This window comes from Nansenia antarctica (assembly GCF_963989245.1).
Source record: "Nansenia antarctica genome assembly, chromosome: 6".
NCBI classification, from domain to species: domain Eukaryota; kingdom Metazoa; phylum Chordata; class Actinopteri; order Argentiniformes; family Microstomatidae; genus Nansenia; species Nansenia antarctica.
Window position 1 is genome coordinate 27,017,370 of NC_137676.1, and position 25,954 is coordinate 27,043,323.

A 25,954-nucleotide genomic window follows, 5' to 3' on the forward strand; every position below is an offset into this window, starting at 1 on the left:
CCGATAGCAGCTCGCATCAGATTCAAGACCCTGGTGCTTGCATACCAGGCAGCTAAAGGGACAGCCCCTGCCTACCTGAAGGAAATGGTAACCCCCCAAACCCCTGCCCGCTCACTCCGCTCCTCCACCTCGGCTGGCCGACTGGCCCCACCTCCTCTACACAGCAGTCGGGCTGCCCGATCACGTCTCTTCACAACACTGGCTCCCCGCTGGTGGAATGAGCTCCCCACGGCCGTCAGAACGGCTGAGTCACTACCCATCTTCCGTCGTAGACTGAAGACCCATCTCTTCAGGTTACATCTTAACTGCTCCTCCTGAGACATCTTCTGACCCTCACCACTACGTCTCCTAAAGACACCCGCTTTCCCCTCTACTGTGTCCCTAAGAACTTCTATTGCCCCCCTTGTACTGTTTCTCAGTTTCTCCAGAAAAAAATAAATAAATAAATAAAATTAGTAGAAGGCGATAGGGAGAAGGTTTTTTCTTCTATCAGTGGCCCCGGGCCCGAGCTAGATTACTCTTCCTGCAACGAATGGTGGATTGCTGATTCACATGCTTAGTACTCAAATGTATTGATTGTAAGTCGCTTTGGAATAAGGCGTCTGCTAAATGCCAAAAATGTAAATGTAAATGTCTTGCACCGGTCACAAGCCACTCCGCCTCCACCGCTGGGCCGACCGCCTGCAGCAGTACAACTATCGGCTACAGTTCACGCCAGGACGAGACAACGTGGTAGCCGACTTGCTATCACGCTCAATCCCCAGCCCACCCACAGCCCCAACCTTGACCCCCCGGACTGGACCAGGCTGAGCATGACCTCATCCAGCTCCTCCACACACCCCTTCAGGAGACGGTGTCGCTGAAAGAGCTCCGGGATGCCTCAGCCGATGACCCCACCCTCTCTACACTCTCAACCTACATCACGCAGGGGTGGCCGGCAAGAGTACCTGACGAGCTACTCACTTACTCCAGGATCAGGGAGGAGTTGTCGGTTTGGAATGACACCTGTGTTGCTCGCGGGTTCTGCACTGTGGTCCCAGGTGTCCTTCGGGCGCATATCCTTGCTATGGCGCACGAGGGTCACCTGGGCATAGTCAGGCTCAAACAGCGCTGTCGTGATGTTGTGTGGTGGCCAGGCATCGACAGGGAACTCGAAACCCTGGTCAAGGATTGCACTGCCTGTCTCCTTAGTGGTAAGACCAGGGCTCCAGCTCCACCCCCGCCCATGCAGCCGTTGGACTGGCCATCTCAACCCTGGGAGCACCTGCAACTTGATATCTGCGGCGAGCTGCATGGGGTACCACATCACCAGCGTTTTCTCGTCGTGACCTACGACCTCCACTCTAAGTGGCCAGAGGTGACACCTGTGGGCTCGGTCACAGCAAAGGTGCTGATCGACATTCTCGACGCTCTGTTTGCACGTTGGGGCCTGCCCAAGAGGATCACGACTGACAACGGTCCTCAAATGATTTCCAATGAACTGTCCTCCTATCTAGTGGGTAAAGGGATCCACCACATCCGCACAGCGTTCTACCTCCCTGCTGCGAACAGGGGGGTGGAACGGCTGAACCAAACACTGAAAAATGGCATCAGGGCCCACCTGGCACAAGGGTGCACGCTCACCACCAGCCTCCTCCAGACGCTGTTGCATTATTGGGCCACACGACACGCCACTACAGGAGTCTCCCCAGCCTCCCTCATGCTGGGGCGGGAGCTCCAGCTGCCTCTCGATAGGCTCCGCCCTACACTAGCTCAGCCCCCGGTCCATCCAGTTCAAGCCACAGTCACCAAACACCAGCGCTTGATGAAGGATCGTTTCGACAGGGCCAGATGTGCTAGGCCACCTGTCATTGCTGTGTCAGACTGGGTCAGGATCCGACGACCTCATCGGGACAACAAACTCCAGTCGTATTGGTCTGACCCTGTCCAGGTCAGCAAACAGCTTGGCCCGGCCTCGTTTAGGCTCGCCGACGGCACTCGCTGGCATGCTTACCCGCCTGCGTAAGGTGCAGCCTCCCCCTGGCCCAGCGCTGGGTGTGGCCTCTTCCACAGTCTTGCCAGCCGCACGGTTGGATGAAGCAGCAACCCCGGCCTACCAGGCTCAGCCCCAAGGCGTGGAGCCGCCACCAGTGGCTGTGGCTGCACCAGAGCCACGTCTGGTTCGAGCACGCAACAGGCCCGATTACTTGCGTGACTACATGACTGAGTATCACACCTAGGTTGTGTGAGGGGGGGGAAATGTTACGTCTGTAGTTTTACGACAGTTTGGACTTCACTACAGTGCCGGGTTACGTTATGTGGTTAACACGATGTTGAATAAATGGAGATAAGCTCCGACTTGAAGCTCTGAGTATCAGTCTCCGTTATTGAACATATCATCCCCCTACTCCCCTCACTACTTTCTCCCCTATTGACTCCTCCCTCATCACTACTATCATCACCGCCTCCAAAACAACCACCTGCTCCCTCGACCCCCTCCCTACCACCCTGACCAAGGCCTGCCTCCCTGCCCTCATCCCCCACCTCACTGCCCTCTTCAACCAGTCACTATCCCAAGGCCACGTTCCCTCAAGCTACAAACTTGCCGCTGTCACCCCCATTCTCAAAAAGCCCACTCTTGACCCAGCCAACCTCTCCAACTACCGCCCCATCTCCAACCTACCATTCTTTTCCAAAACCCTAGAGCGCGCTGTCGCTGCCCAACTTCACTCCCACCTCCAATCCAACAAACTATATGAACCCCTTCAATCTGGCTTCCGCCCACATCACAGCACTGAAACAGCCCTGGTCAAAGTAATAAACAACCTCCTCACCTCCGCAGACTCAGGTGCCCTCAACATCCTAGTTCTACTAGACCTGAGCGCAGCCTTCGACACAGTGTCCCACTCCATCCTCCTTCAAAGGCTGCGCCAATTGGGTGTTGAGGGCACCGCCCTGGACTGGCTCACCTCCTACCTCACCAACAGACAACAGTTCATCTCCCTCTCCGGTCACACCTCCTCCTCCTCCTCCTCTGTCACACAGGGGGTCCCACAAGGCTCAGTCCTCGGCCCCCTGCTCTTCCTCTGCTACACACTCCCCCTCGGTCATATCATCCGCCAATTCAACCTGGACTTCCACTGCTACGCCGATGACACCCAGATTTACATCACCACAAACTCCACCCAGAACCCACCCCTCAGTCACATCGAAAACTGCATTTCAGCAATAAAAACCTGGCTCACACACAACTTCCTCAAACTCAACAGTGAAAAGACCGAAGTCATCCTCATCGGCACCAAATCCACCCTCAATAAAACCGGACCCATCACACTCACCATTGACGACACTACCATCACCCCCTCCCCCCTGGCTCGCAACCTCGGCTTCATTCTGGACCCCACCCTCTCATTCGATCCCCACGTCAGTTCTATTGTTAAGACATCCTACTTCCACCTCCGAAACAACGCAAAAATCAGACACTGCCTCTCCCCGTCCGCTGCTGAATCCCTCATCCACGCCTTCATCTCCTCCCGCCTTGACTACTGCAACTCCCTACTCACCGGCATCACCTCCCGCTCCCTCCATAGACTCCAGATGGTCCAAAACTCTGCTGCACGCCTCCTCTCAAACACCCGCTCCCGTGACCACATCACTCCTGTCGTCCACTCTCTCCACTGGCTCCCCATCAAAGAACGGATCCAATTCAAAGTCCTCATCCTCACATACAAAGCCCTCCATAGCCTGGCCCCCCCTTACCTGACTGACCTCCTTCTCCCCCACCGCCCTACCCCTACCCTCCGATCCTCATCCATTGTTCCCCTCACTGTCCCACCCTCAAAACTCAAAGGCTTCGGTCACCGTGCCTTTTCACGAGCTGCACCCCGCCTCTGGAACTCTCTCCCTCAACCACTCAGAGACTCACCCTCACTCCTCACTTTTAAATCCCACCTCAAAATCTACCTGTTCTCCCATGCCTACAGCCTCCCCTACCCCTAGCCACCCCCGCCCCCCCCCCCCTGGACACGCATACAACCTCCCCTACCCCTACCCATCTCCCCTAACCCTGCCACCCCCCTGATACGCATACAACCTCCCCTACCCCTAACCACCTCCCCTGTCCCTACCACCCCCCCCCCTCCCCGTTCGCTGACTCTGTGTTCCATGTTACTTGTTGTTTTTGTGTTTACCATATCTCCTATATTGTCAGCGTCTTTGAGCCTCGGAAAAGCGCTATATACATTTAATGAATTATTATTATTATTATTATTAATATTTCAGCGTCTTTGAGCCCCGTAAAAGCGCTACATACATTTAATGAATTATTATTATTATTATTATTATACGTAACACCGACCTGACATGATTCCAATCATATGTGACACGGTCTGGTGAAAAGGTTTTCATATTACAAAAGTTTAAGTGTTGATGACACTTGATTTTTTCATTGATTGCCCACTCAATATAACAAGCAACAGTTTAAGTCAACAACGACCTGATAAAAATCCTGGAGCAACAAGTGGGCACAGCAGAGAAAAAGCTTGACCGGATAGGCGATATCATCTACCACTACGGAGAAGAGCGCTTTGGAGTGAACATTAGGAGAAGTGACAAAGCAACACCAGCGCCAGCCAAATCCAGGAGGCAGCAAGAGATCGAAAGACTGGTCAGAGAGAGAAGGCAGCTGAGAAAGCAGTGGAAGAAGGCCTCTGATGCAGAGAGAGAAGGTCTCATGCTACTCCAGGGGGACATCAAATGCCGGTTGGCAACCTTGCGAAGAGCGGAGAACTTGAGGAAACTTCGCAAGAGGAAGGAACACACAAGAACACGGTTCTATAGAAACCCCTTCAAGTTCGTCAAAGATCTCTTCGTTAAGGAAAAAAGCGGAATCCTGAAAACTCCAAAGCAGGAACTTGAAGAACATCTGGAAAAGGTCCACCAGGACACGAAAAGGCACGAACAGCTAGTCATCCCACATGACATCCCACCTATTCAACCTCCTTTTTTTTGTAATCAATTATTTATTGCAAAACAGTACACATGAAAAACTCACATTAATACACCAAACAAAATAAGTGTCTGCCCTGATTTTTTTTCCCCCTTATCTTAACCCCCCCCTCCCACACTATAAACACATGAGTAACCCCCCCCCCCCCATGGCGATAACATCCCTTCCACCCCCCCCACCCCCCCCCATAGTTCTTCATTACACTATATTTGGTATATCATACAATCATAATAATACAACAATTACAGGTTAACTTCACATACAACACAGCCTACAACACAGTCACTCCATCAACTCTTTTATCCTATGTATTGCAGAGGTCCATGTTTGAATTGTCCTTTCTTTAGCTCCATGTATTCTGGCTATAGATTGTTCCATGTATAGTATGTCCAGGAAAGACAGCAGCCATTGTTTACGCGTAAGAGTATGTGGAGGATTCCATCGTAATGCTAACATCTTTTTGGCTGCGGTAAGACCAGCAAATAAAACACGAAACATGGAAGCTGACAGATCCAATGATGAAGTATCATTCAAGATCAATAATCTCGGACAACAAGGTATATGGATCCCCAATAGATTAGATAAAGTTGAAGATATTAGTTTCCAAAATGGCGCCACCCCAGGACATTCCCAGTACATGTGTAAAAAGGAGCCCACATGACCGAGTGAACACAGATCACAAATTGAGGAGGGTATGATTTTCATGAGGTGGCGGAGTGAGGTATAACCTGTGTAAGAAGTTAAAGTGAATAAGCTTATGATTAGGATTTTTAGATGTGATATCCAGATTGTCCCAAACAGTCATCCAATCAATATCCCCATCAGAAAAATCAAGGTCTCTCTCCCATACCTGGTGAACAGCAAGAGGTTTACAGGAGGCTTCTAGTAAATGAGTGTATAATTTAGAGACTAAACCCCTTGTCTGTACTCCCACATCTAACATCGTGTGAAGCTCATGGGTATATAGAGATTGTCCCCAGGGAACACCATATGCACGCATGGAAGATCTAAGTTGCAGGTAAAGAAAAAATGAGAACCCTGGTAAATTGTAGGTCATACGCAGATCATTAAACATTCTAAGACCCTCATCATTAGAAATGTCAGAAAGAACATGTATACCTTTATCACTCCATTGGGGATATGAAATGGGAACTTTTCCGGTTAGAAGAGCGAAATTGTGGAAGATAGGAGTATGGGTGTGCCACTTTAACTGAGAGTGAGTTGCCTTCTCGACAGCCAGCCATACTGATAAAAGAGAGGACATTATAGGGCCCAGCTTAGATTTGGATTGTTTAGTAGATAGACTTGAGTACACTAAGTCCTGTAAGCGGTGAGGGGAAGCCAAATTTTCCTCTATCGCTCGCCATGAAACCGATGCATTACAATCTAACCAGGTTGATAAAGGGCGCAGCACATACGCCCAAAAATACATTTTAAAATTGGGGACAGCTAGACCTCCATCCTGTCTGCTGCGCTGTAGAGTGGATAGTTTTAAGCGAGGGCGCTTGCCTTTCCAAATAAATTTTGATATAAGACTATGGATCTTGTCCCAGTAACCCTTGGGAGGTGAGATTGGCAACATATTGGAATAAAAATTTACCCTGGGAAGAACATCCATTTTGACAATGGAGACACGTGCTTGTAGGGAGTGTGGATGAAGTGACCATCTATTCATGTCTGCCTCCACTCTGCTTAAGATGCCTTGGAAGTTTTTGGTTACAACTGAATACAGAGAGGGAAAGATATCTACCCCGAGGTATTTAAAAGACTTAACGACTGGAATGTGAGATGGTAGGGTAGATGGATCAAGAGAAGTACTGAGAGGCATTAATGAAGACTTGGACCAATTGATCTTGTAGCCTGACAGAGTTCCAAACTCTTCAAAAGTGTCCAACACTCTGGGAATGGATGCTGGAGCCTTATCCATATATAACAGAATATCGTCGGCGAATAATGAAATGTGGTGTGATGTATTACAAAACTTGATAGAGGAGATAAGAGGGTGTTGCCGAATCTTTTGAGCTAATGGCTCGAGTGAGAGACAGAATAGGATTGGCGAGAGCGGACATCCCTGCCTAGAGCCCCTTGAAATTTTAAAAGAAGGTGAAATTATATTTCCTGTAGAGACCATAGCTGAGGGGTTTGAATACAAAACTTTGATCAATTTAGTGAAGTCTGAACCTAAGCCAAATTTGTCTAGTACCAGCCACAGATAGTCCCATTCCAGCCTGTCAAAAGCTTTTTCAGCGTCTAATGATAGGACTGCACATGGAGACTTAATATCCTGAGAGAAGTGGAGTACATGGAGCAATCTACGAATATTGTCCGCAGCTTGGCAAGTTTTTATGAAGCCTGTTTGGTCATGATGAACGAGTTTGGTCATATGCACGTCAAGTCTAGAGGCCAGCACCTTGGCATAAATCTTTACATCGGCATTCAATATTGATAATGCTCTGTAGCTGCTACAGAGGGTGGGGTCCTTGTTAGGTTTTAGAAGGAGAGATAGAATGGCAGAGTTGGTGTCCCTATTGAAACACCCTTTCTCAACAGAAGTAGTAATCATGTCTAACATGAATTGGCCTAACACATCCCAGAAGGTAAGGTAGAATTCAGGAGGGATGCCATCCCAACCCGGCGATTTACCCTTCTTCATCTTTTGAATAGCGTTTATCAGTTCCTCCAGGGATATTGGAGTCTGCAGCTGGTCAGATTCGTCCTTATTCAGGGAGGGAAGATCTAGGCTCTGCAAAAAAGTTTTACAATTGTCCCTGTCTAGAATGACCTCGGAAGAATATAGCTTACAATAGAAGTTACGGAATTCAGAGTTAATTGCTTTGGGGTCGGAGATGGAATCATGAGAATCACGTCGTGTTTCAGTCTAAGGGCTAGGAGGTGGCTAGGAGGTGGCTAGGTCTGGGGCCGTTAAAATAATAATTTCGTCTAGTCTTATGGATTAAGAATTCAGCTCGTCGTCTAAGAAGAGAGTTAAGTCCTAATTTGGTAATACGGATATTCCGGTCCCTAGTTTCAGAGAAAGATATCTGCTGCTGTTTTTCCAGTGTTGCAAGATCGGATTCCATCTCATCAATTCTGCCCAACCGAGTCTTGTTAAGGTGGGATGAAAAAGATATTGAAACGTTCCTGATACACCCTTTCAACGCATACCAAAAGATACGAGGGTCATCAACACTACCAACATTCTCAGATACAAATTTATCAAGCTCGCTCCTAAAATAAGTACAATAATCAATATTTTTCAGAAGGGTTGTATTGAAGCGCCAGCGTGATGCTTTAGTTGGTGTATTAGCTAAAGTCAATTTGACCATAATGACACAGTGATCAGAAAGTGGACAAGGAAACATTAATGCATCATGTAATTCAGAAATGGATGGAGAGATGAAAATGTAATCTATACGCGAGTATGTTTTATGTCTGTTGGAAAAGAAGCTGTATTGTTTAACCGAGGGGTTAATAACTCTGAATGTGTCCAGGAGGTTAAAGTCTGATATAAAACGTGACAGAAAGGCCGATGCTGAATTTTGGGAGTGAGAATGTTGGTCCTGAGGATGTGAGCGATCTAAGGCAGGGTCCAGGGTCGCATTCATGTCCCCACCCATGATCAAAGCATAGTCCTGCAACTCTGACATTATCACTGACAGTTGTTGGAAAAACTCTTTGTCAAAAGGGTTGGGGGCATAAACAGACAAGAACGCCAGCTTTCGCCCAGCAATAATGGTTTTGATCAGTGAGACCCGCCCATCAGCACTGCCAGACTTCTCCAGGACATTTATAGATAGGGAGCGTTTTGTTACAATAAGAGAACCACGGGATTTGGAATTATATGAAGCCGACGCTGCTATACAGTAGTGTCTGTTAGCAAAACGACGTACATCAGCTGCTTTAAGATGTGACTCCTGTACAAATGCTATATCAACCTTCTTCCTATAGAGGTAATCTAGACATGCCGCACGTTTGATCGGGCCATTTAAACCATTCACATTCCAGCTGGCTATTTGAAGAGTTGTCATACTAGATGAGAGTTGGGCTGTGTAGAAAGAGGGGCAACAGTAGGAATTACCCACTCCCTAGAAATGAACAACAGGAGTAGACCTGTGGGTCTGGTAAACAAAGACAGTACATTGTAATGAACATCAATATAGTGAGAACAAGAAGAACTATAACACCCCCCACCCATATCGCCAAAATACCCAGAAATGCCACCAAATAACGTGTGACAATACAAATAATAATAAAAAATAAACAAATATATTCCCCATATCCCCAAAAAACATTAGACACCTGACGCTGAGAACGGGGGCTATAAACACAGTCACCTAGCCCGTTCCCTTAACCAAAACAGTTGCCTACATAGGCAGTATTGGGTAACTATCCCATAAAAAGAAAAAACGATATTATTCTGATGCATAATTTTCTATGATAAGCTTAATAATTGCTGTATTTTCGGTCCTTTAAATCACCATCAAGTAGGCTATATTGGCCTAATGGTAATGTTAACTCAGCAACTTAATCAGGGATTTGAAACATAAGCAATTTTAACACTACCCTTTCGTATGTCCTGACATGTGGCAGTTAGTGAAACAAAATAAAATAAAAAAGGATAACTAGCCTAATTAAATAGAAATGATCAAGCGCTCAGTGGTTTAACACCAACCATCCAACCTGTACTCCTGCGTGTGCGAGAACGATCACCAAATTGCGTTCAGTCCCCAGCCTCCAATGGCTTCTGTGCGTTGAGGAAGTCCTCTGCTTCGGCATGCGAGTCGAAGACACGCTGATGGGAACCGTGGATCACTTTAAGCCTGGCCGGATAAAGGAGGAAAGATTGGAACCCTCGCCTCTTCGCGATGTCCATGGCAGTAGAGAAGAGTCGGCGCCGAGCGATGGTATGTTGGCTGTAGTCAGCGGAGAATCGGATGCTCCTCTCGCCGAGGTTGAGCGGTGTCAGCCGGGCAGCTTTGAGGATTCTGTCGCGGTCTGTGAATCGTAGCATCTTGCAAATGAGGGTCCGTGAGCCATTGGCATTGGCATTACGGGGAAGAGGGAGACGATGTGCCCTCATGACTTCTAACGTCTCTCCGCTCAAGTTGGGGAACCATTTGGGAAGATTGGAGGAGATGTATTGGACCGCGTTGGAACCCTCGTTTCCCTCAGGTATTCCCATAATGCGTATGTTGTCACGTCGGCTACGGTCCTCTAAATCAGCTAGCTTAGCTTCGAGGTTAGCCTTGTTATCAAATGTAGTTTCCTCAGCTTTCTCCATCTTTTTGCGAAGTTCAGTGCATTCACCGCGGAGCTTCTGCACGTCTTTTGTACAGTTAGCTAGGTCGGTCTTGATTGCATCAAGTTTGCCGTTCATACCAGAGAATTGGTTTTCAATGAAAAGACGTTGGTCCGCCATAGCCTTACTCAGCATGTTCGCTAGCTCGTTTGTCTCCACTTCGTCTTGAGAAGATTCTGGGTCAGGAGAGGATGGCTTGGACTTTCTTGTGTGCGGCATTTTGAGCTATGAGTTGTTAAATAACATTTACTGTATCAGAATTATTAAATAAAAGTTTACTATGAGTAGTTTCAAAAGAAATAAGGGAAATAGGGCAGGAGCGAGCGCGCTACGCAGCCATCTCTTCTGCAGGTCACGTGACTTTCACCTATTCAACCTCCTGATGTCAACCTGGAGACTGGCCCTCCAAAATGGAAGGAAGTAGAGAATACAGTACGGCGCGCAAGATCAGCATCAGCCCCTGGGCCGAATGGAGTACCGTATAAGCTCTACAAGAACGCACCAGATGTTCTATGCTATATTTGGAGGCTCATGAGGATAGTGTGGCAGAAGGGAATAATACCTAAGGCGTGGCGAAGGGCGGGAGGTGTGCTAATTCCCAAGGAGAAGGATGCGACAGACATCAGTCAATTCCGGCCAATCTGCCTTCTCAACGTTGAAGGGAAAATCTTTTTCAGCGTAATAGCACAGAGGCTGTCCACCTACCTGGTGAAGAACAAGTACGTCGATACATCCGTACAGAAGGCCGGCATTCCTGGGTTCTCTGGTTGCTTGGAGCATACCAGTATGATCTGGCACCAGATCCAAGCAGCAAAGAAGGACAAAAGAGACCTCCATGTCATCTTCCTTGACCTGGCCAATGCCTTTGGCTCAGTTCCCCATAACCTCCTCTGGGAATCCTTCGACTTTTTCCACGTTCCATCATCCATCACTACCCTAGTAAAAGCCTACTTCGAAGACCTTCTTCTTCAGCGTATGGGTAGTTGTTTTTCCTCTCCACTCCACCAGGCTCGGGGCCGAGGGGCTACCCTTTTACCACCCCGAGACCTGGTTGAGGGGCTCACCCGGGCTATATTTCTGGACACCCCTCCAGAAGCCACGTCATCGTCTCGTCATCTAATACCGACAGACCATGCATCCCGTTGGGTGGGTGGTACACCGGGCAATCCAGGATAATATGGTCTGCGGTTTGGTCCTCTGCGCCACACTCGCACGACGCATTTGGGGCCAAGCCCCATCTGTGCATTGATGAGCGGAAACGCCCGACGCCGGTCCGGAGACGATTGAGCCTCACCCAGGATAGCCTTGGCAAGTCCATCCCGAGGGGCTCAGCGCCGGCGACTGGGATGTGGTCGCGGAGTTTGGAGGTGTTAGCCTCCCACTCCGCGCGCCACATATAATCCGCCCATCCTGCCGCACTGATGTTGAGATCTCTGCATTGCTGCCTGAGATCCTGTGCGGCAGGCACAAATGGGTGTCTCGACTTGAGACGCCGGGAGGGCTCCGCTGTTATAGTGAGCCTATCATGGAGCAGATGGTTATTAAGCTCCACGGCCCGGCAGGCGAGACGTGCTGTGGCTCCCATGCGGCGGAGGCCTGCGGGCTGGATGCCTGCTAGGATGGGAAGGTTGTCCACGGGGGTAGGACGCAGGCATCCTGTCACAATGCGCAAGGCTTCGTTTATAGGCGAGTCGATGAGGCGGGTGTGGGCACTGCGACACCATACTGGGGCGCAGTATTCACTAGTTGAATAAACGAAGACCTGCAACTGTGCTTCACAACAGCCGACTTCACAACATCATGGCAGCGCATAGAAGTAGGCATCATGGCAGGCTGTACAATCTCACCCCTGGCCTTCACAATGGCCATGGAGGTCATCATCAGGGCCTCAAGATGGGTGGTCGGGGGTGAGCGAACTAAGAACGGGATCCGCCTTCCACCTATCCGAGCATACATGGATGACATGACCACTCTGACCACTACTGCAGCATGCACCAGGCGGCTACTTGGAAAACTGCAGGAGAACATCAAGTGGGCCCGGATGAAAATCAAGCCGAGCAAGTCACGAAGCATCTCTATAGTCAAGGGAGAGCTTAAAAACGTGAAGTTCTGTATTGGGGACGACCCAATACCAACAGTGTTAGAGCAACCTGTAAAAAGCCTGGGTAGATGGTACAACGCAAGCCTCAGGGACAAAGACCAAGTGCAGCAGCTAAGGCAGGACATCACCAACAGTCTGGAAAACATCAACAAGACCCTACTGCCAGGGAAGCTCAAGCTCTGGTGCCTGCAATTTGGACTTCTCCCTCGGGTAATGTGGCCACTCACTATCTATGAGGTCCCAATAACAACTGTGGAGAAGATGGAGCGAACCATTACTTCATATGTGAAGAAATGGCTCGGTGTCCCACGCTGTCTGACCAACATCGGCCTCTATGGAAAAGGGGTCCTTGAACTACCCATCACGAGCCTCACCGAAGAGTACAAGTGATCTAAAGTAAGACTCCAGATGACGTTGAAGGATTCCAGAGACCAGACCATCAGCAATGCTGTACCACCCCTTATAACTGGACGGAAATGGACACCATCTAACGCGGTGCAGCATGCTACGTCAGCCCTGAGGCACAATGACATCGTGGGGCATGTCCAGCTGGGAAGAGGAGGCTTTGGCCTTGCAGCAAGTAAACCAACTTGGCATAAGGCCTCAACATCAGAGAGGAGGAAAATGGTGGTCGAGGAGGTGCGCCGTCAGGAGGAGGCTGAAAGAAGCGCGAAGGCCGTCTCTCTTGCAAAGCAGGGACAATGGATGAGGTGGGAAGGTCTGGAAAGGAGAAAGCTCAGCTGGAGGGAGCTCTGGGGAATGGAGGCAAGCAACATCAGCTTCATCATCAGAGCTACCTATGATGTGCTCCCATCTCCAAAGAACCTTCACCAGTGGTATGGTGAGGACCCAACCTGTGCCCTCTGCCCAACTCCAGCAACTCTCAAACACATCTTGTCCGGTTGTAAGACCAGCCTCACACAAGGCCGCTACACCTGGAGGCACAGCCAGGTCCTCAAGAGCCTGGCAGCAGCTCTTGAGAGCAAGAGGAATACCACCAACTCCTTGCCCTTGAAAGCAACCAATTCCATCACGGCACCAACATTCATCCGAGAGGGACAGAAAAAGTCCAACCATCCTCCAACCAAACCAGAAGCTGGACAGCTAGCCATAGCCCGGGATTGGAAGATGCTAGTCGATATTGGCCAGCAACTAATCTTTCCACCCGAGATTGCAGCCACCACCCTTAGACCAGACTTGGTACTCTGGTCCCCTTCACTGAAGTCTGTTTACATCATAGAGCTCACAGTCCCGTGGGAGAATTCAGCTGAAGAGGCCTATGAGCGCAAGAAACTGCGCTACACAGAACTGGCAGCAGACGCTCAACAACGAGGATGGAAGGCAAAAGTCTATCCGGGTGAAGTGGGATGCAGAGGTTTCGTGGCTTCTTCCACCGTTAGGCTGCTGAAAGACCTTGGCATCCATGGACAGGCTCTGCGACAGACAATTAGATCACTCTCTGAAGCGGCCGAAAGAAGCAGCCAGTGGATATGGATCAAGCGGAAGGACCCTTGCTGGGCTCAAAGAACAGCAACATGACCCGCTCACTAATCCCCCCCTACCCCCACTCCCACTTGAGATCCCAGGTCAGAACCCTCCAGGAGGAGGGTGAACAAGGTATGCGGTCTGCTCTAGGCCTGACTCAGGGAAGAGGACACCCCTGCCTTGCATAGTCCCGTGGGCTGCGCCATTTAAACAACCAGGCAATTCTCATGATTGGGCATGGGACACAAGCTCAGGCTTGATCCCCCTGTAGCTGGCCGCCTTAGATGAGGGTGTCTAGTGTTGAGAAGGCCGAAACACCCCATGATTCAAAGGTACTCTACTGATGATGTGTCCCGAAATGTAACATCCTTCCCATGTCTGAGATACAGCTCCCATGCCACTCTCAACATCAAGGCAAACCTCATGTGCGTACCATCCATTGGCACAATGGACAGTATAACATCACGTCCCGTGTTTCATAATTCTTTAAGGATCACTAAGCAGTTATCATTTGTGAATTGGGTTCACTGAGTCGTTGCTTTGTGGCTACTGGGTTAGTGATGCATGGCTTGTAAACAAACTTATGTTTTAGGACGTCTAAGGACTGTGTCTATTCTAATTATGTGTAGTTATGTGTTTTTAGCATGTTGATGTTCTATCAGCATGTTGTGAAGTGCTAAACATGCAGTTAGATGTTCATAGCGATGTTCCTTCTTAGCTGCTAGCTAGCTACCAATCATACCTGTCAAACCTCCCGTTTTTCCCGGGATTCTCCCGTATTTTACCTTTCTTTCCCGCTGTGCTCCCGTTTAAATATTTTCCCGTAAATCTCCCGTATTTTTAACCTATAATAAAATATAATTTAACACTTAATTGTTAGACGTTAGACGCATGCGCACAATCGCTATAGCCATGTCAGAGTTGACTTGTCTCCTCTCGTTTCTTGGGCTGCGTTCATAATTTTGCTCTGAGAGTGCCGGAACGCACACTAGGTGCAACGTCATAAAGGGACCAAGTAATTTGATTGGATAAGAGGCATTCCATGAGTGGTGGTCAGATTTCCAGAGCGTTTTTTACGAACACAGCCTCGATTATCGCTGTTTTGAAATGATCGCTGGTAGCTTTGCGCCGCTCTTTTCCCATTGACATCATGGTGTCAAGTAATGTATAAATAAATGTGCTGAATTTAGATGCCCTTTTGTGTTTTCATGCAGGGATGTTCAAAGTATTTTACTTTCAACCAGGTATCTGATTCTGACCACCTGTAGTCACTTACTTAATGTAGGAACTACTTAATTATTGTTGCACTGAAGCAGGTGGTTGATTGACAGTGTATAGCTTTGTCTAAATGTAAGGGGTATCCTATGGTTGTCTAGTGGTGATGTTAGGATTGACTGTGTGTACCCTTGTCTAAATGTAAGGGGTATCCTATGGTTGTCTAGTGGTGATGTTAGGATTGACTGTGTGTACAGTCTAATGTAAGTGGTATCCTATGGTTGTCTAGTGGTGATGTTAGGATTGACTGTGTGTACAGTCTAAATGTAAGGGGTATGGTTTGTGGATGGTGGGGGGGGGGAGAGGATGACCCGGGGGTGCGCAGGGGGGATATCCCTTATTTTCCCTTATTTTTGGAAAATATCCCTTATTTTCAAATCCCAATGTTGACAGGTATGCTACCAATGCGATGGTAGCAAACGTGTCTGTTTTGATTCAGAACAATTTTCTCCGGTATTTGGTTCGAATACCGGTATTTCGTTTGTACCAACAGTCAAATGAGCATTATCTTCTTCAACTATTTTCAGAATTGCCACTTACAATCTGCACTTTCATAATCTATTAAAAAAATTACCTTGCCCTACTTGGGGACTTTTTCACCAGATCCTGTCACATTATGTCAGTTATGTTCCACAACACAGCAATGCAGCTCAGATGTCCAGCTGTCCCGTCACACGGTTTTGTTTTACAAAAAAGTCCTGTTGGTTCTCTCTACTCCTTTGAAATCAATCGGTCAGTCATTGTCATTGACTGACTAGCTAAGCATTTCACACTCATAGTGATTAAGATATGATTCCTTGTCTGTATAAAAGGATGAATGTTAGAGTAGCCTACAGCCAGCCCTGTACAACACAGGACGAAGGACAGAGGAGGCATGTTGTCAGTTTGTCATTCTAATAATAACAAGAAGAAGAAGAAGAATAACAATAACAATAACAACAATAATATCAATGACAATAATAATATCAATAACAATAATAATAATAATAATAATAATAATCATCATCATCATCATCATCATAATAACAATCATATTTGGTCAAGTCTGTTTGGGCTGTGGAAACAACAGCTCACCACATTGAAGTGTGTGACACACTTTTTGAAGTTGGGATTGAGTTTGTAGCTCTCCATCTCCTCCGACTCGATCCCCTGTCCCGCACACTCAATCCTCACCTGAGGTCTCTCTACCTGGAACAGGTTCACCCTCTTCAGGTCACGCAGCCCCCAGTACAGCACCTGAATATCACACATACATACGCACACACGCACACGCACGCACACACACACACACACACACACACACAGACCCACACACATTACACACAGACCAAGTGCAGCACCTGTGTACCAACATAAAACTGGTCTCTAGCTCTCAAAACTAAAGCAAATGGACAGCAGCACAACGCAGCACACACACACACACACACACACATCAGGAAGACTTGAGTCCCAAAACATGCTGCGGCCAATAGATTATTAACAGTATTCTTGACCTGCCTGACCAATGCCAACATTTGTGTAAAGAAACATGTTATATTATTATTAGTATTATTGTTATTATGATTATGATTATTGTTATTAATAATATTATTAGCATTATTATTATTATTTTAAGTTTAGAAAGTGAAACAACACATCATGCACACTAGATTTGTGTAGTTACCACTGGCTTTTTGAGTCTATTTTTGTTATTTATTGTTGTGTGTAGAATCTGTGGATGGTTATTTTGTTGTTATGTGTTTTGTGATGCTGGTGGAGCTACCAGTGATGGTTTGGTGTCTCTAGGGTTAGGGTTAGGGTTATGGCATAACGCTTCAGAAGTGGTCTATGGCCTCTCAAAGTTGAAAGAAATCAGCACCCCCTTCTGTAATCTTGCCATCATAATTGTTGTGAGGGTGTGGGACTGGGGTCCTCTAACTGGAGGGACTGGGGTCCTCTAACTGGAGGGACTGGGGTCCTCTAACTGGAGGGACTGGGGTCCTCTAACTGGGGTCCTCTAACTGTGTGGGACTGGGGTCCTCTAACTGGAGGGGCTGGGGTCCTCTAACTGGAGGGACTGGGGTCCTCTAACTGGGGTCCTCTAACTGTGTGGGACTAGGGTCCTCTAACTGGAGAAACTGGGGTCCTCTAACTGGGGTCCTCTAACTGGAGGGGCTGGGGTCCTCTAACTGGAGGGACTGGGGTCCTCTAACTGGGGTCCTCTAACTGTGTGGGACTAGGGTCCTCTAACTGGAGGGACTGGGGTCCTCTAACTGGGGTCCTCTAACTGGAGGGGCTGGGGTCCTCTAACTGGAGGGACTGGGGTCCTCTAACTGGGGTCCTCTAACTGTGTGGGACTAGGGTCCTCTAACTGGAGAAACTGGGGTCCTCTAACTGGAGAAACTGGGGTCCTCTAACTGGGGTCCTCTAACTGGAGGGGCTGGGGTCCTCTAACTGGAGAAACTGGGGTCCTCTAACTGGGGTCCTCTAACTGGAGGGGCTGGGGTCCTCTAACTGGAGGGACTGGGGTCCTCTAACGGGGGTCCTCTAACTGTGTGGGACTGGGGTCCTCTAACTGGAGGGACTGGGGTCCTCTAACGGGGGTCCTCTAACTGTGTGGGACTGGGGTCCTCTAACTGGAGGGGCTGGAGTCCTCTAACTGGAGGGGCTGGGGTCCTCTAACTGGAGGGACTGGGGTCCTCTAACTGGAGGGACTGGGGTCCTCTAATAGGGCTTTCACACCGGCAGTTCCGAACGCCGGTTTGCGTTCGCGTTCGGAAACCTCCGAACGTTGGCGCTGTCTGGCGAACGATACACTGGTATGAATGCGGGCTCGTTCGCCAGACAGCGCCAATGTTCGGAGGTTTCCGAACGCGAACCGGCATTCGGAACTTCCGGTGTGAAAGCCCTATAACTGGAGGGACTGGGGTCCTCTAACTGGGGTCCTCTAACTGTGTGGGACTAGGGTCCTCTAACTGGAGGGACTGGGGTCCTCTAACTGGGGTCCTCTAACTGGAGGGGCAGGGGTCCTCTAACTGGAGGGACTGGGGTCCTCTAACTGGGGTCCTCTAACTGTGTGGGACTGGGGTCCTCTAACTGGAGGGACTGGGGTCCTCTAACTGGAGGGGCTGGGGTCCTCTAACTGGGGTCCTCTAACTGGGGTCCTCTAACTGGAGGGGCTGGGGTCCTCTAACTGGAGGGACTGGGGTCCTCTAACTGGGGTCCTCGAACTGTGTGGGACTGGGGTCCTCTAACTGGAGGGACTGGGGTCCTCTAACTGGGGTCCTCTAACTGGAGGGGCTGGGGTCCTCTAACTGGAGGGCCTGGGGTCCTCTAACTGGAGGGACTGGGGTCCTCTAACTGGAGGGACTGGGGTCCTCTAACTGGAGGGACTGGGGTCCTCTAACTGGGCCTTCCAATATGTGTGTGAGTCATGGCCATTTGTCATGAAAACAGAACAAGGCTGATAATATCTTAACAGTTACAATAAGGCTGATAATAACTTAACAGTTACATAAGGCTGATAATAACTTAACAGTCACAATAAGGCTGATAATAACTTATAAGTTACAACAAGGCTGATAATAACTTAACAGTTACAATAAGGCTGATAATAACTTAACAGTTACAATAAGGCCATGCCCACTGAGTGGGATAAATAACAAGTAAAACAGAGGCGCAGTCAGTAAAAAACAACACTAACAATAGTTCAAGATTAAAAGCAAGATTAAAAAGATGGGTTTTGGAGGGATTGAGGAAGAGAGCATGCAGGATTCCTTGATGTGGTTTGGAGAGAATGTTCCAGAGAGGCGAGGCTTTCACTTACTTCTATCCTAAAGGTCTTCAACACGGGTCTGACCACGTCAGGGATTACGTAACACTTCTCCTCCTGTAGGTACAGGGGCTCCCTGGGGTCCACACCCACAGGCAGGCGTGGCTGGAGACACACACATCACACACAGGATCAGCAAATGGCTGGAGACACACAGGATCAGCACATGGCTGGAGACACACACATCACACACAGGATCAGCACATGGCTGGAGACACACACATCACACACAGGATCAGCACATGGCTGGAGACACACACATCACACACAGTATCAGCACATGGCTGGAGACACACACATCACGCACAGGAGCAGCCCATGTAGACTGACAATGTGACAGAAGGACACCTTTTCAAAGTCTGTATCATTTCCCCACCCATCTGTCAGTAATGTGTCACTTCCACAGGAGAATTGTTTGAAATATCAAAGGTCAAACTTGTGTTCCTTCTCTGCTCTCGACTCATAGCGTTTGTTGTATCTTTGGTGGTGGTATATAGTAACTGTGGCTCCTTTCAAGGCTCTAGATTGCAGGACATGTCTGTGAACAACATGTCCCCTTAAAGAACCTGAAGGTTAGAAGGTCCCCTGACCCCCCCTGTAAACATGTGACAGATTGTGTGATGTGACAATTGAAAGCTCTCTTATGCCTGCACAAGTTTGAGTACTGAAATAAGGAACTAAGCATAATAAGTGTTACAATTACCATCAAATAAAAGCTGAAAAGCTCTACTTTAACCTCATAGCTCTACATGATTCATATAATAATGTCAGATCTATTTGAGATATTTCTATCTGCTGACATGTGGCATGTTTGACAGACGAGTCAAGTCAATAAAATAAAATATGAACCTCAACTGTCAGCTGACTATTTGTCATTTATTAGTGGTTGGTATACTTGCCAGACTGAAGACCCATCTCTTTAGGCTACACCTTAACTGTCCCTCCTGAGACATCTACTACCGCCCTGTACTGTCTCTCCTGAGACATCTACTAGCCCCCTGCACTGTCCCTCCTGAGACATCTACCCCCCGTACTGTCCCTCCTGAGACATCTACTATCCCCCTGTACTGTCCCTCCTGAGACATCTACTATCCCCCTGTACTGTCCCTCCTGAGACATCTACTACCCCCCTGTACTGTCCCTCGTGAGACATCTACTATCCCCCTGTACTGTCCCTCCTGAGACATCTACTACCCCCCTGTACTGTCCCTCCTGAGACATCTACTACCCCCTTGTACTGTCCCTCCTGAGACATTTACTACCCCCCTGTACTGTTTCTCCTGAGACATCTACTACCCCCTGTACTGTTTCTCCTGTGTTATATTAAAAATAAATTAATAATAATAATAATAATAATAATAATAATAATAATGATAATAATAATAATAAATCTTCCTTCTTCTAGCACGACGACTGACAATGACCCCAGCCTGGATTGAGCTTAGATGACTTTGTCTTACTAAGACTGGTGTATTTGTTGTAAGTCACTTTGGAATAAGGCGTCTGCTAAATGCCAAAAATGTAAATGTAAATGTACTTGAATTCCATATCACCCACATCTAAAAAGTAGTTTGATTGAGCAGGGGTTTACCAGGGGTTTACCTCACTGAATGAGAGCGTGCTGCGCTCCTTAGCTAAAAATCGATTGTTCGCATGGCAAGGGGCCCATTCCACTAAGGTCGATTATCTTCTAAGCCTCGATAAAGTTCTAATCGGCGATAATGTTAGCTTGCGTTCGGTGCCATCAATGTGGCTCAAATAATTCGCTGCTTGGTTGCTATGCAACATATCCTTCTGAGTCAGATATAATTAGCCTGGTCCCGAGCAGACTTACAGGCTGGCTAAAGTAATGCGTGCGTCAAAAAAGGCTCACAGGCGGAAACTACATCCCGAACGACAGTTCCTCAAGTGTCTTTTAGGAAATATTAGTTCCTACTTCACACGAGATAGATAGATAGATAATTTGATATTTTGAAAGTGTGATCGATCGATAGATAGTTTGATTGTGTGATAGATAACTTGATATTTTGAAAGTGTGATAGATAGATCGATAGATCAATAAATAAAAGAGTGTAAAAAAAAAAGTAATTGTTTCAACTTGCATTGCTGTCATCACAGCGGTCTGGCTGGCGCAGTGGTTAAGGCAGCCAGCTAGAGTTCCAAAGGTTGCGAGTTCGAGACTTGAATACGTTTTTTTTTTTTTTTTTTTACATTTAACCGAAGATTTCATGCAAAGGCTTCAAACACCATTGTAATCGTGTCAGTTCTTGTAAATTAGCCTGCACCATAATTTTATAGCCTACATACTTTTTTAGATGAGATTTTAGATTAGATTCAGACAACGAAATGCAGTAAAAAGTGTGTCCGAAGAGGGATTTGAACCACCGATATAAAATGACGAATAAATACTATAGCAGCGGTCGATACCACTAGGCCATTGTGGCGATATGACGGTGTGTAGCCTGCTGCTGATATCACCACAGTAGTAAATATTCATTTATTAAAATATGAACATATAACAATAACTGGGGCTAGTATGACCTACGCATTTAATCGGTCAGCAATTTCTTGCCAAACCATTTCCCTCGCCTTGTTAATTGCGGCAGTATTGCACTATTTTACATCTTATTTTTCCGTCTTCATAAAGATCAATAATTCAGAATGCTGCGCAAATGTAGGACCCCTGCAGAGTGGAGTATCTTCATTTCGACAGATCGACTCTTCGGAGCTCTTTATGTCTGCGTGCACGCGCCCATATCGAAGATTTGTAAGCCGGTGTTCTGTGAACACTGATGACACAAGCCTGATCCTCGTTCGAGGAATCACCTGAGGCTTGAATTCCAATCCCGAGTTGCCTGATCGCCTGATTTATTTCAATCGCCGATATACTAATCCACTTTAGTGGAACGGCCCCCAGGTCACCAGGTAAACCACAACATCAAATGTCCTACTTCAGCCACCATACATTCCTTCTCAATTTAATTGTTTGCTCTACCACCAGCGGGGGCCCCCCCGCTTCTCTCTCTCTCTCTTCTCTCTTCTCTCAGTGTCACAGTATCCTTCCTTCCATGACTAATAGCTCTTAGCAGTGACTGTGTTCGTTCATGGATATAGGCACAGCTAGGGGGTGTATATATATATATAACAGCACTCCGCTTTGCTCTCCGGCACACTCGTGCCTAACCACCCCGCTAGCTGTGCCGATATCCACGATATACCATGGCTTCTCGTTCCATAAGGCTTAATTGTCCACCTCTCCGAAGCCAGAGTAGTCCAGTTCTATCAGCTCAAACGCCGCCAGCAGCTCTCCCTTCCCTCTGCTGATGTCAAAGAACTTCAGCTTGGGCTTCCTGTAGGGCTCCTCCACAAACTTCAGCTCCGGTTCAGCGAACGCCCGGCCCAGGGGTTCTGCAGTCCCCTGTCAGAACATTCATACATACATTCAGTCATTCATATACGGCTGGTTTCCCAGACCTAGCATAAGCCCAGTCCCCTAGACTAATACACATTTTCTATAGAGAATTCCCATTTAACACTAGAACAGCCGTGCCTTTTTACCTACTAAAAGAGCCGCCTCGGGGCCCCTTTTTTTCAATGCTAAGCTGCTATTTACACCCAATGACCACTAGTTGGCCGTCTTCTTAATTAGCCTGTGTCCTACACCGAAAAACTGCAAAATAGCTTTATACTAGCTTATCCTGATGTGATTTTGAAAATGTAAGGATACTGGGTGGTAGAACCAGGAAAAGTCATGAAAGGAGGGTCCTGAAATTTGATCGAGTGCAAAAATATAACATTCCTTTTTACTCACAGGAGTCAAATTACCCCCCACCCATGGCTGTTCTAGTGTTAATGATGTAGATCAGTGTGGCGTTGTCACCATTGCGTTGTAGTCGTAGAAGTTGATGATGACGATAGGAGGGTCGTCCCTCAGGTCGTTCTTGCTGCCCTCAATCAGGATCTGGTCAAACAGGAGCAGCTCACACCATGTAGGGGACAGAGTCTCCTCTATCACCTGGAACAACAACACAAGCACACACAGTCAGTCTCCCCCACACACACACACACACAGTCAATCACACACAGTCAATCCCCCCCCCCCCCCACACACACACACACACAGGGAATCATACACAGTCAATCACACACTCACACACACATATACACGCACCAGTGGAGGCTCGTGGAGATAGAAATTGGAAGCTTGGAATCGATGATGATTCATTTAACTCGATGCATACAATGAGCCCGTCCTCCCAATTTCTACCTCCACCACCAGCCTGTCCTGACAGACACACACACACACAATTTATTCAGTTTTTCCATGATAATATTAAACAGGCTTCATAACTAAACCTATAAACACACTGTATGCTGTGTACCCTCCAAAAAGTGAGTGTTGTCCCTCGTTCCCTATGAAAGACCTGGTGAGCCTATCCCGCTCTATCCCGCTCTATTCCAGAGGGAGACTCACCCGTGTCACCTGGCACTGCGTGGAGAACAACACCTTAGCGAAGGGGTCTGACAGGCCGTTGTCATCAGCGGCCACGATGCCCCGTGCCTGGTAGACGTGGGCACGAAGCTGGTAGTAGCGGCTGTCTAGGGATGGCAGAAGAACCGGAGGAACAAAGCGTAGATAGAAGGAACCGACTTTAGATTAGATTCAACCTGTTTGAGTGCAACAAAATGTCTTTTTTTGCTCTAGGCACAAGTAGGGTTGCCAGATAGGATTGACAATTTCCAGCCTCACCACAGTCTAAAAACCGCTAAATCCACCAAAAACCACCAGCCCAAAACCTTATTGTCAGAAAACCGCTAATGACTATTGGGCAGGTGCCCATCTCCTGCCCCCTAAACTGTATGTCTGTTGCCAATGATGTTTGTCAAATCAAATAAAAACCTGCCCCATCTGGCAACCCTGGGCACAGGGTCAGCCATCGTCAGCATCCCTGGAGAAATTAGGGGTTAAGTTAAGTAAGTACCTTGCTCAAGGGCACCAGCTCACATGCAACCCCCTCCTGAGGCGGGGATCGAACCAGCGACCTTCCGATTGCTAGTCGGCCTCTCTAACCTGTTTTTCAACCACGTGAGAGATCATCAGATGTGCCGTGGGAAATGATCAAATTCCACTTAATTGGTCCAGACAAATGAAGGCGCAAAAATAAAATAAAAAATTCATACAGCTCTCGTATGGTTGCGCATAGGTGGTAGGCCTGTAGGTGGCGGTAGCGCGATTAATGGCTTAATCAGATTTGTATATATTTAGAGAGAATTAGAGATGCAGGCAGACAAGTGACAATGCTAACAACAAAGATGAAAAATATATTTGAAGAAAGATCCTGCTGCACCAACTCCATTGTGCTTTGTGGTGGACAGCTATCAAACAGTGCCATGGTCCCTAGCAAGCTTAAACACAATCTGCAAACAAAACACCCATCACTCCAAAACAAGGACACAGACTACAGAAACAGGCAACTTTAGTTGTGATTGTCATTGTGAGCCATTGTGAACACGATGCTTAGCTCTGATGTCATTAAAGAAATTGCCAAAGTTCCCCTCTCGATTAAGACGATTGCCAGACACATTGCTGACATGTCTGCAGACATCGAAAGTGTTGTTTTGGAGAAGATACGTGGCAGTGGGCAGTTTGCTTTGCAACTTGAGTCTTGGCTCAACTCTTGGCCAATGCACGCTTTGTGGATGGAGACACAATCACAGAAAATGTCTTTTTTGCAAGACATTGCATAAAAAAAACAACAGGGGAGGAAATATTTCAGATCACATCAGAGTATGTCGAACAAGGAGGACTTCAGTGGAACAGTTGCGTGTCTGCACTGATGGAGCAGCAGCTATGTTGCCGAAACTTTACCAGCGGAGATATCTGATGTGTTGAATGCTGTTGTTCGTATGGTAAACTTTGTAAAAACAAGACCTCTGAAAAGCCGCTTATTTGCAGCATTATGTGAAGAGATGGGAGCGGAGCATAAGACGTTATTGCTCCATACGGCGGTCCGATGATTGTCCCGCGGAAAAGTGCTGGCCCGTGTGTTTGAGTTGCTTGCTTGTGACAAAAGCTGCTTGCAAGTGACAAATTGTGCGCAAGGCTCGCATACATGGCCAACATACGGGCCAGGCTTCGCACTGAGTGAGTATAACGACAAGTTCTTATAATGTTATGTATATGATAGGCTACTATGTATCATTTTGTAACATTTGGGATGGCGGTGTGCCGTGGGATTTTTTCAAGGTAAGAAATGTGCCGTGGCACAAAAAAGGTTGAAAAACACTGCTCTAGGCTACCTGCCGTCCCTGCTGGAGCTCAGGTTGGTTATGAAGTCTAGGCTTGGTTATGAAGTCTAGTCCTCAGGTCTTCTAACTACAAGTGTCTGCTAGAAGCAACAGTGTAGTGTGCATGTCCATGCATGGAATTATGAACATGTGTGCAAACTGTGCATGAATACGTGTGTGCATTTGTACAATTGTGAATGTATGTATGTGTTTTTTGGGGGGGGGCAGTCCCACTCATATTTTTCCTTTTATTGGAGAGATATAGTGAAGACAGACAGGAAAGTAAGGAGAAGATGAGAGAGAGGGCATGTCAGCAGGGCATGGGCCGGATTCGAACCCATGCCGACATGGGCATATGTGTGCACTGTAGACTGCGATGCTAGAGCACTGGACCCCCCCAGGCCACAATGTATGTGTGTTTGCCTGTGAACACTAACCCTGGCAGGACAGTTTGGTAGGAGTGGTGTTCAGGTGGACAGGGATGACGGCTGTTGCTTCCTCATACACAGGCAGGAACTCAGCAGGCAGGCTGCTGACAGCGTTCTTGGCATACTTGGTAAAGCCCAGCCATAGATACACCTCTAGCTTGGCAAAGATCTCACCTACCGCTGCCCCTGGAATCTAAAGAGACCAGACATTAGACTTACAATGGGATGGAATATATAGTACAATGTTGAATCTATTCATCCAAAAAAATCTAAAATGCTA

General features: G+C 47.6%; 1 protein-coding gene across 1 annotated transcript in view; it reads right to left on the reverse strand.

Annotated features, from left to right (window-relative positions):
* Positions 1-25,954, reverse strand: part of fer1l4 (fer-1 like family member 4) — a gene marked incomplete at both ends in the record, with an annotated part of 122,058 nt that overhangs the window by 42,651 nt on the left and 53,453 nt on the right. Inside the window, 6 exons of the mRNA XM_080535374.1 lie at positions 16,222-16,383; positions 18,953-19,063; positions 22,212-22,376; positions 22,839-22,973; positions 23,433-23,553; positions 25,680-25,867. Of these exons, the coding sequence (XP_080391500.1) occupies positions 16,222-16,383; positions 18,953-19,063; positions 22,212-22,376; positions 22,839-22,973; positions 23,433-23,553; positions 25,680-25,867 (882 nt within the window). The remainder of the gene's footprint in view (positions 1-16,221; positions 16,384-18,952; positions 19,064-22,211; positions 22,377-22,838; positions 22,974-23,432; positions 23,554-25,679; positions 25,868-25,954) is intronic.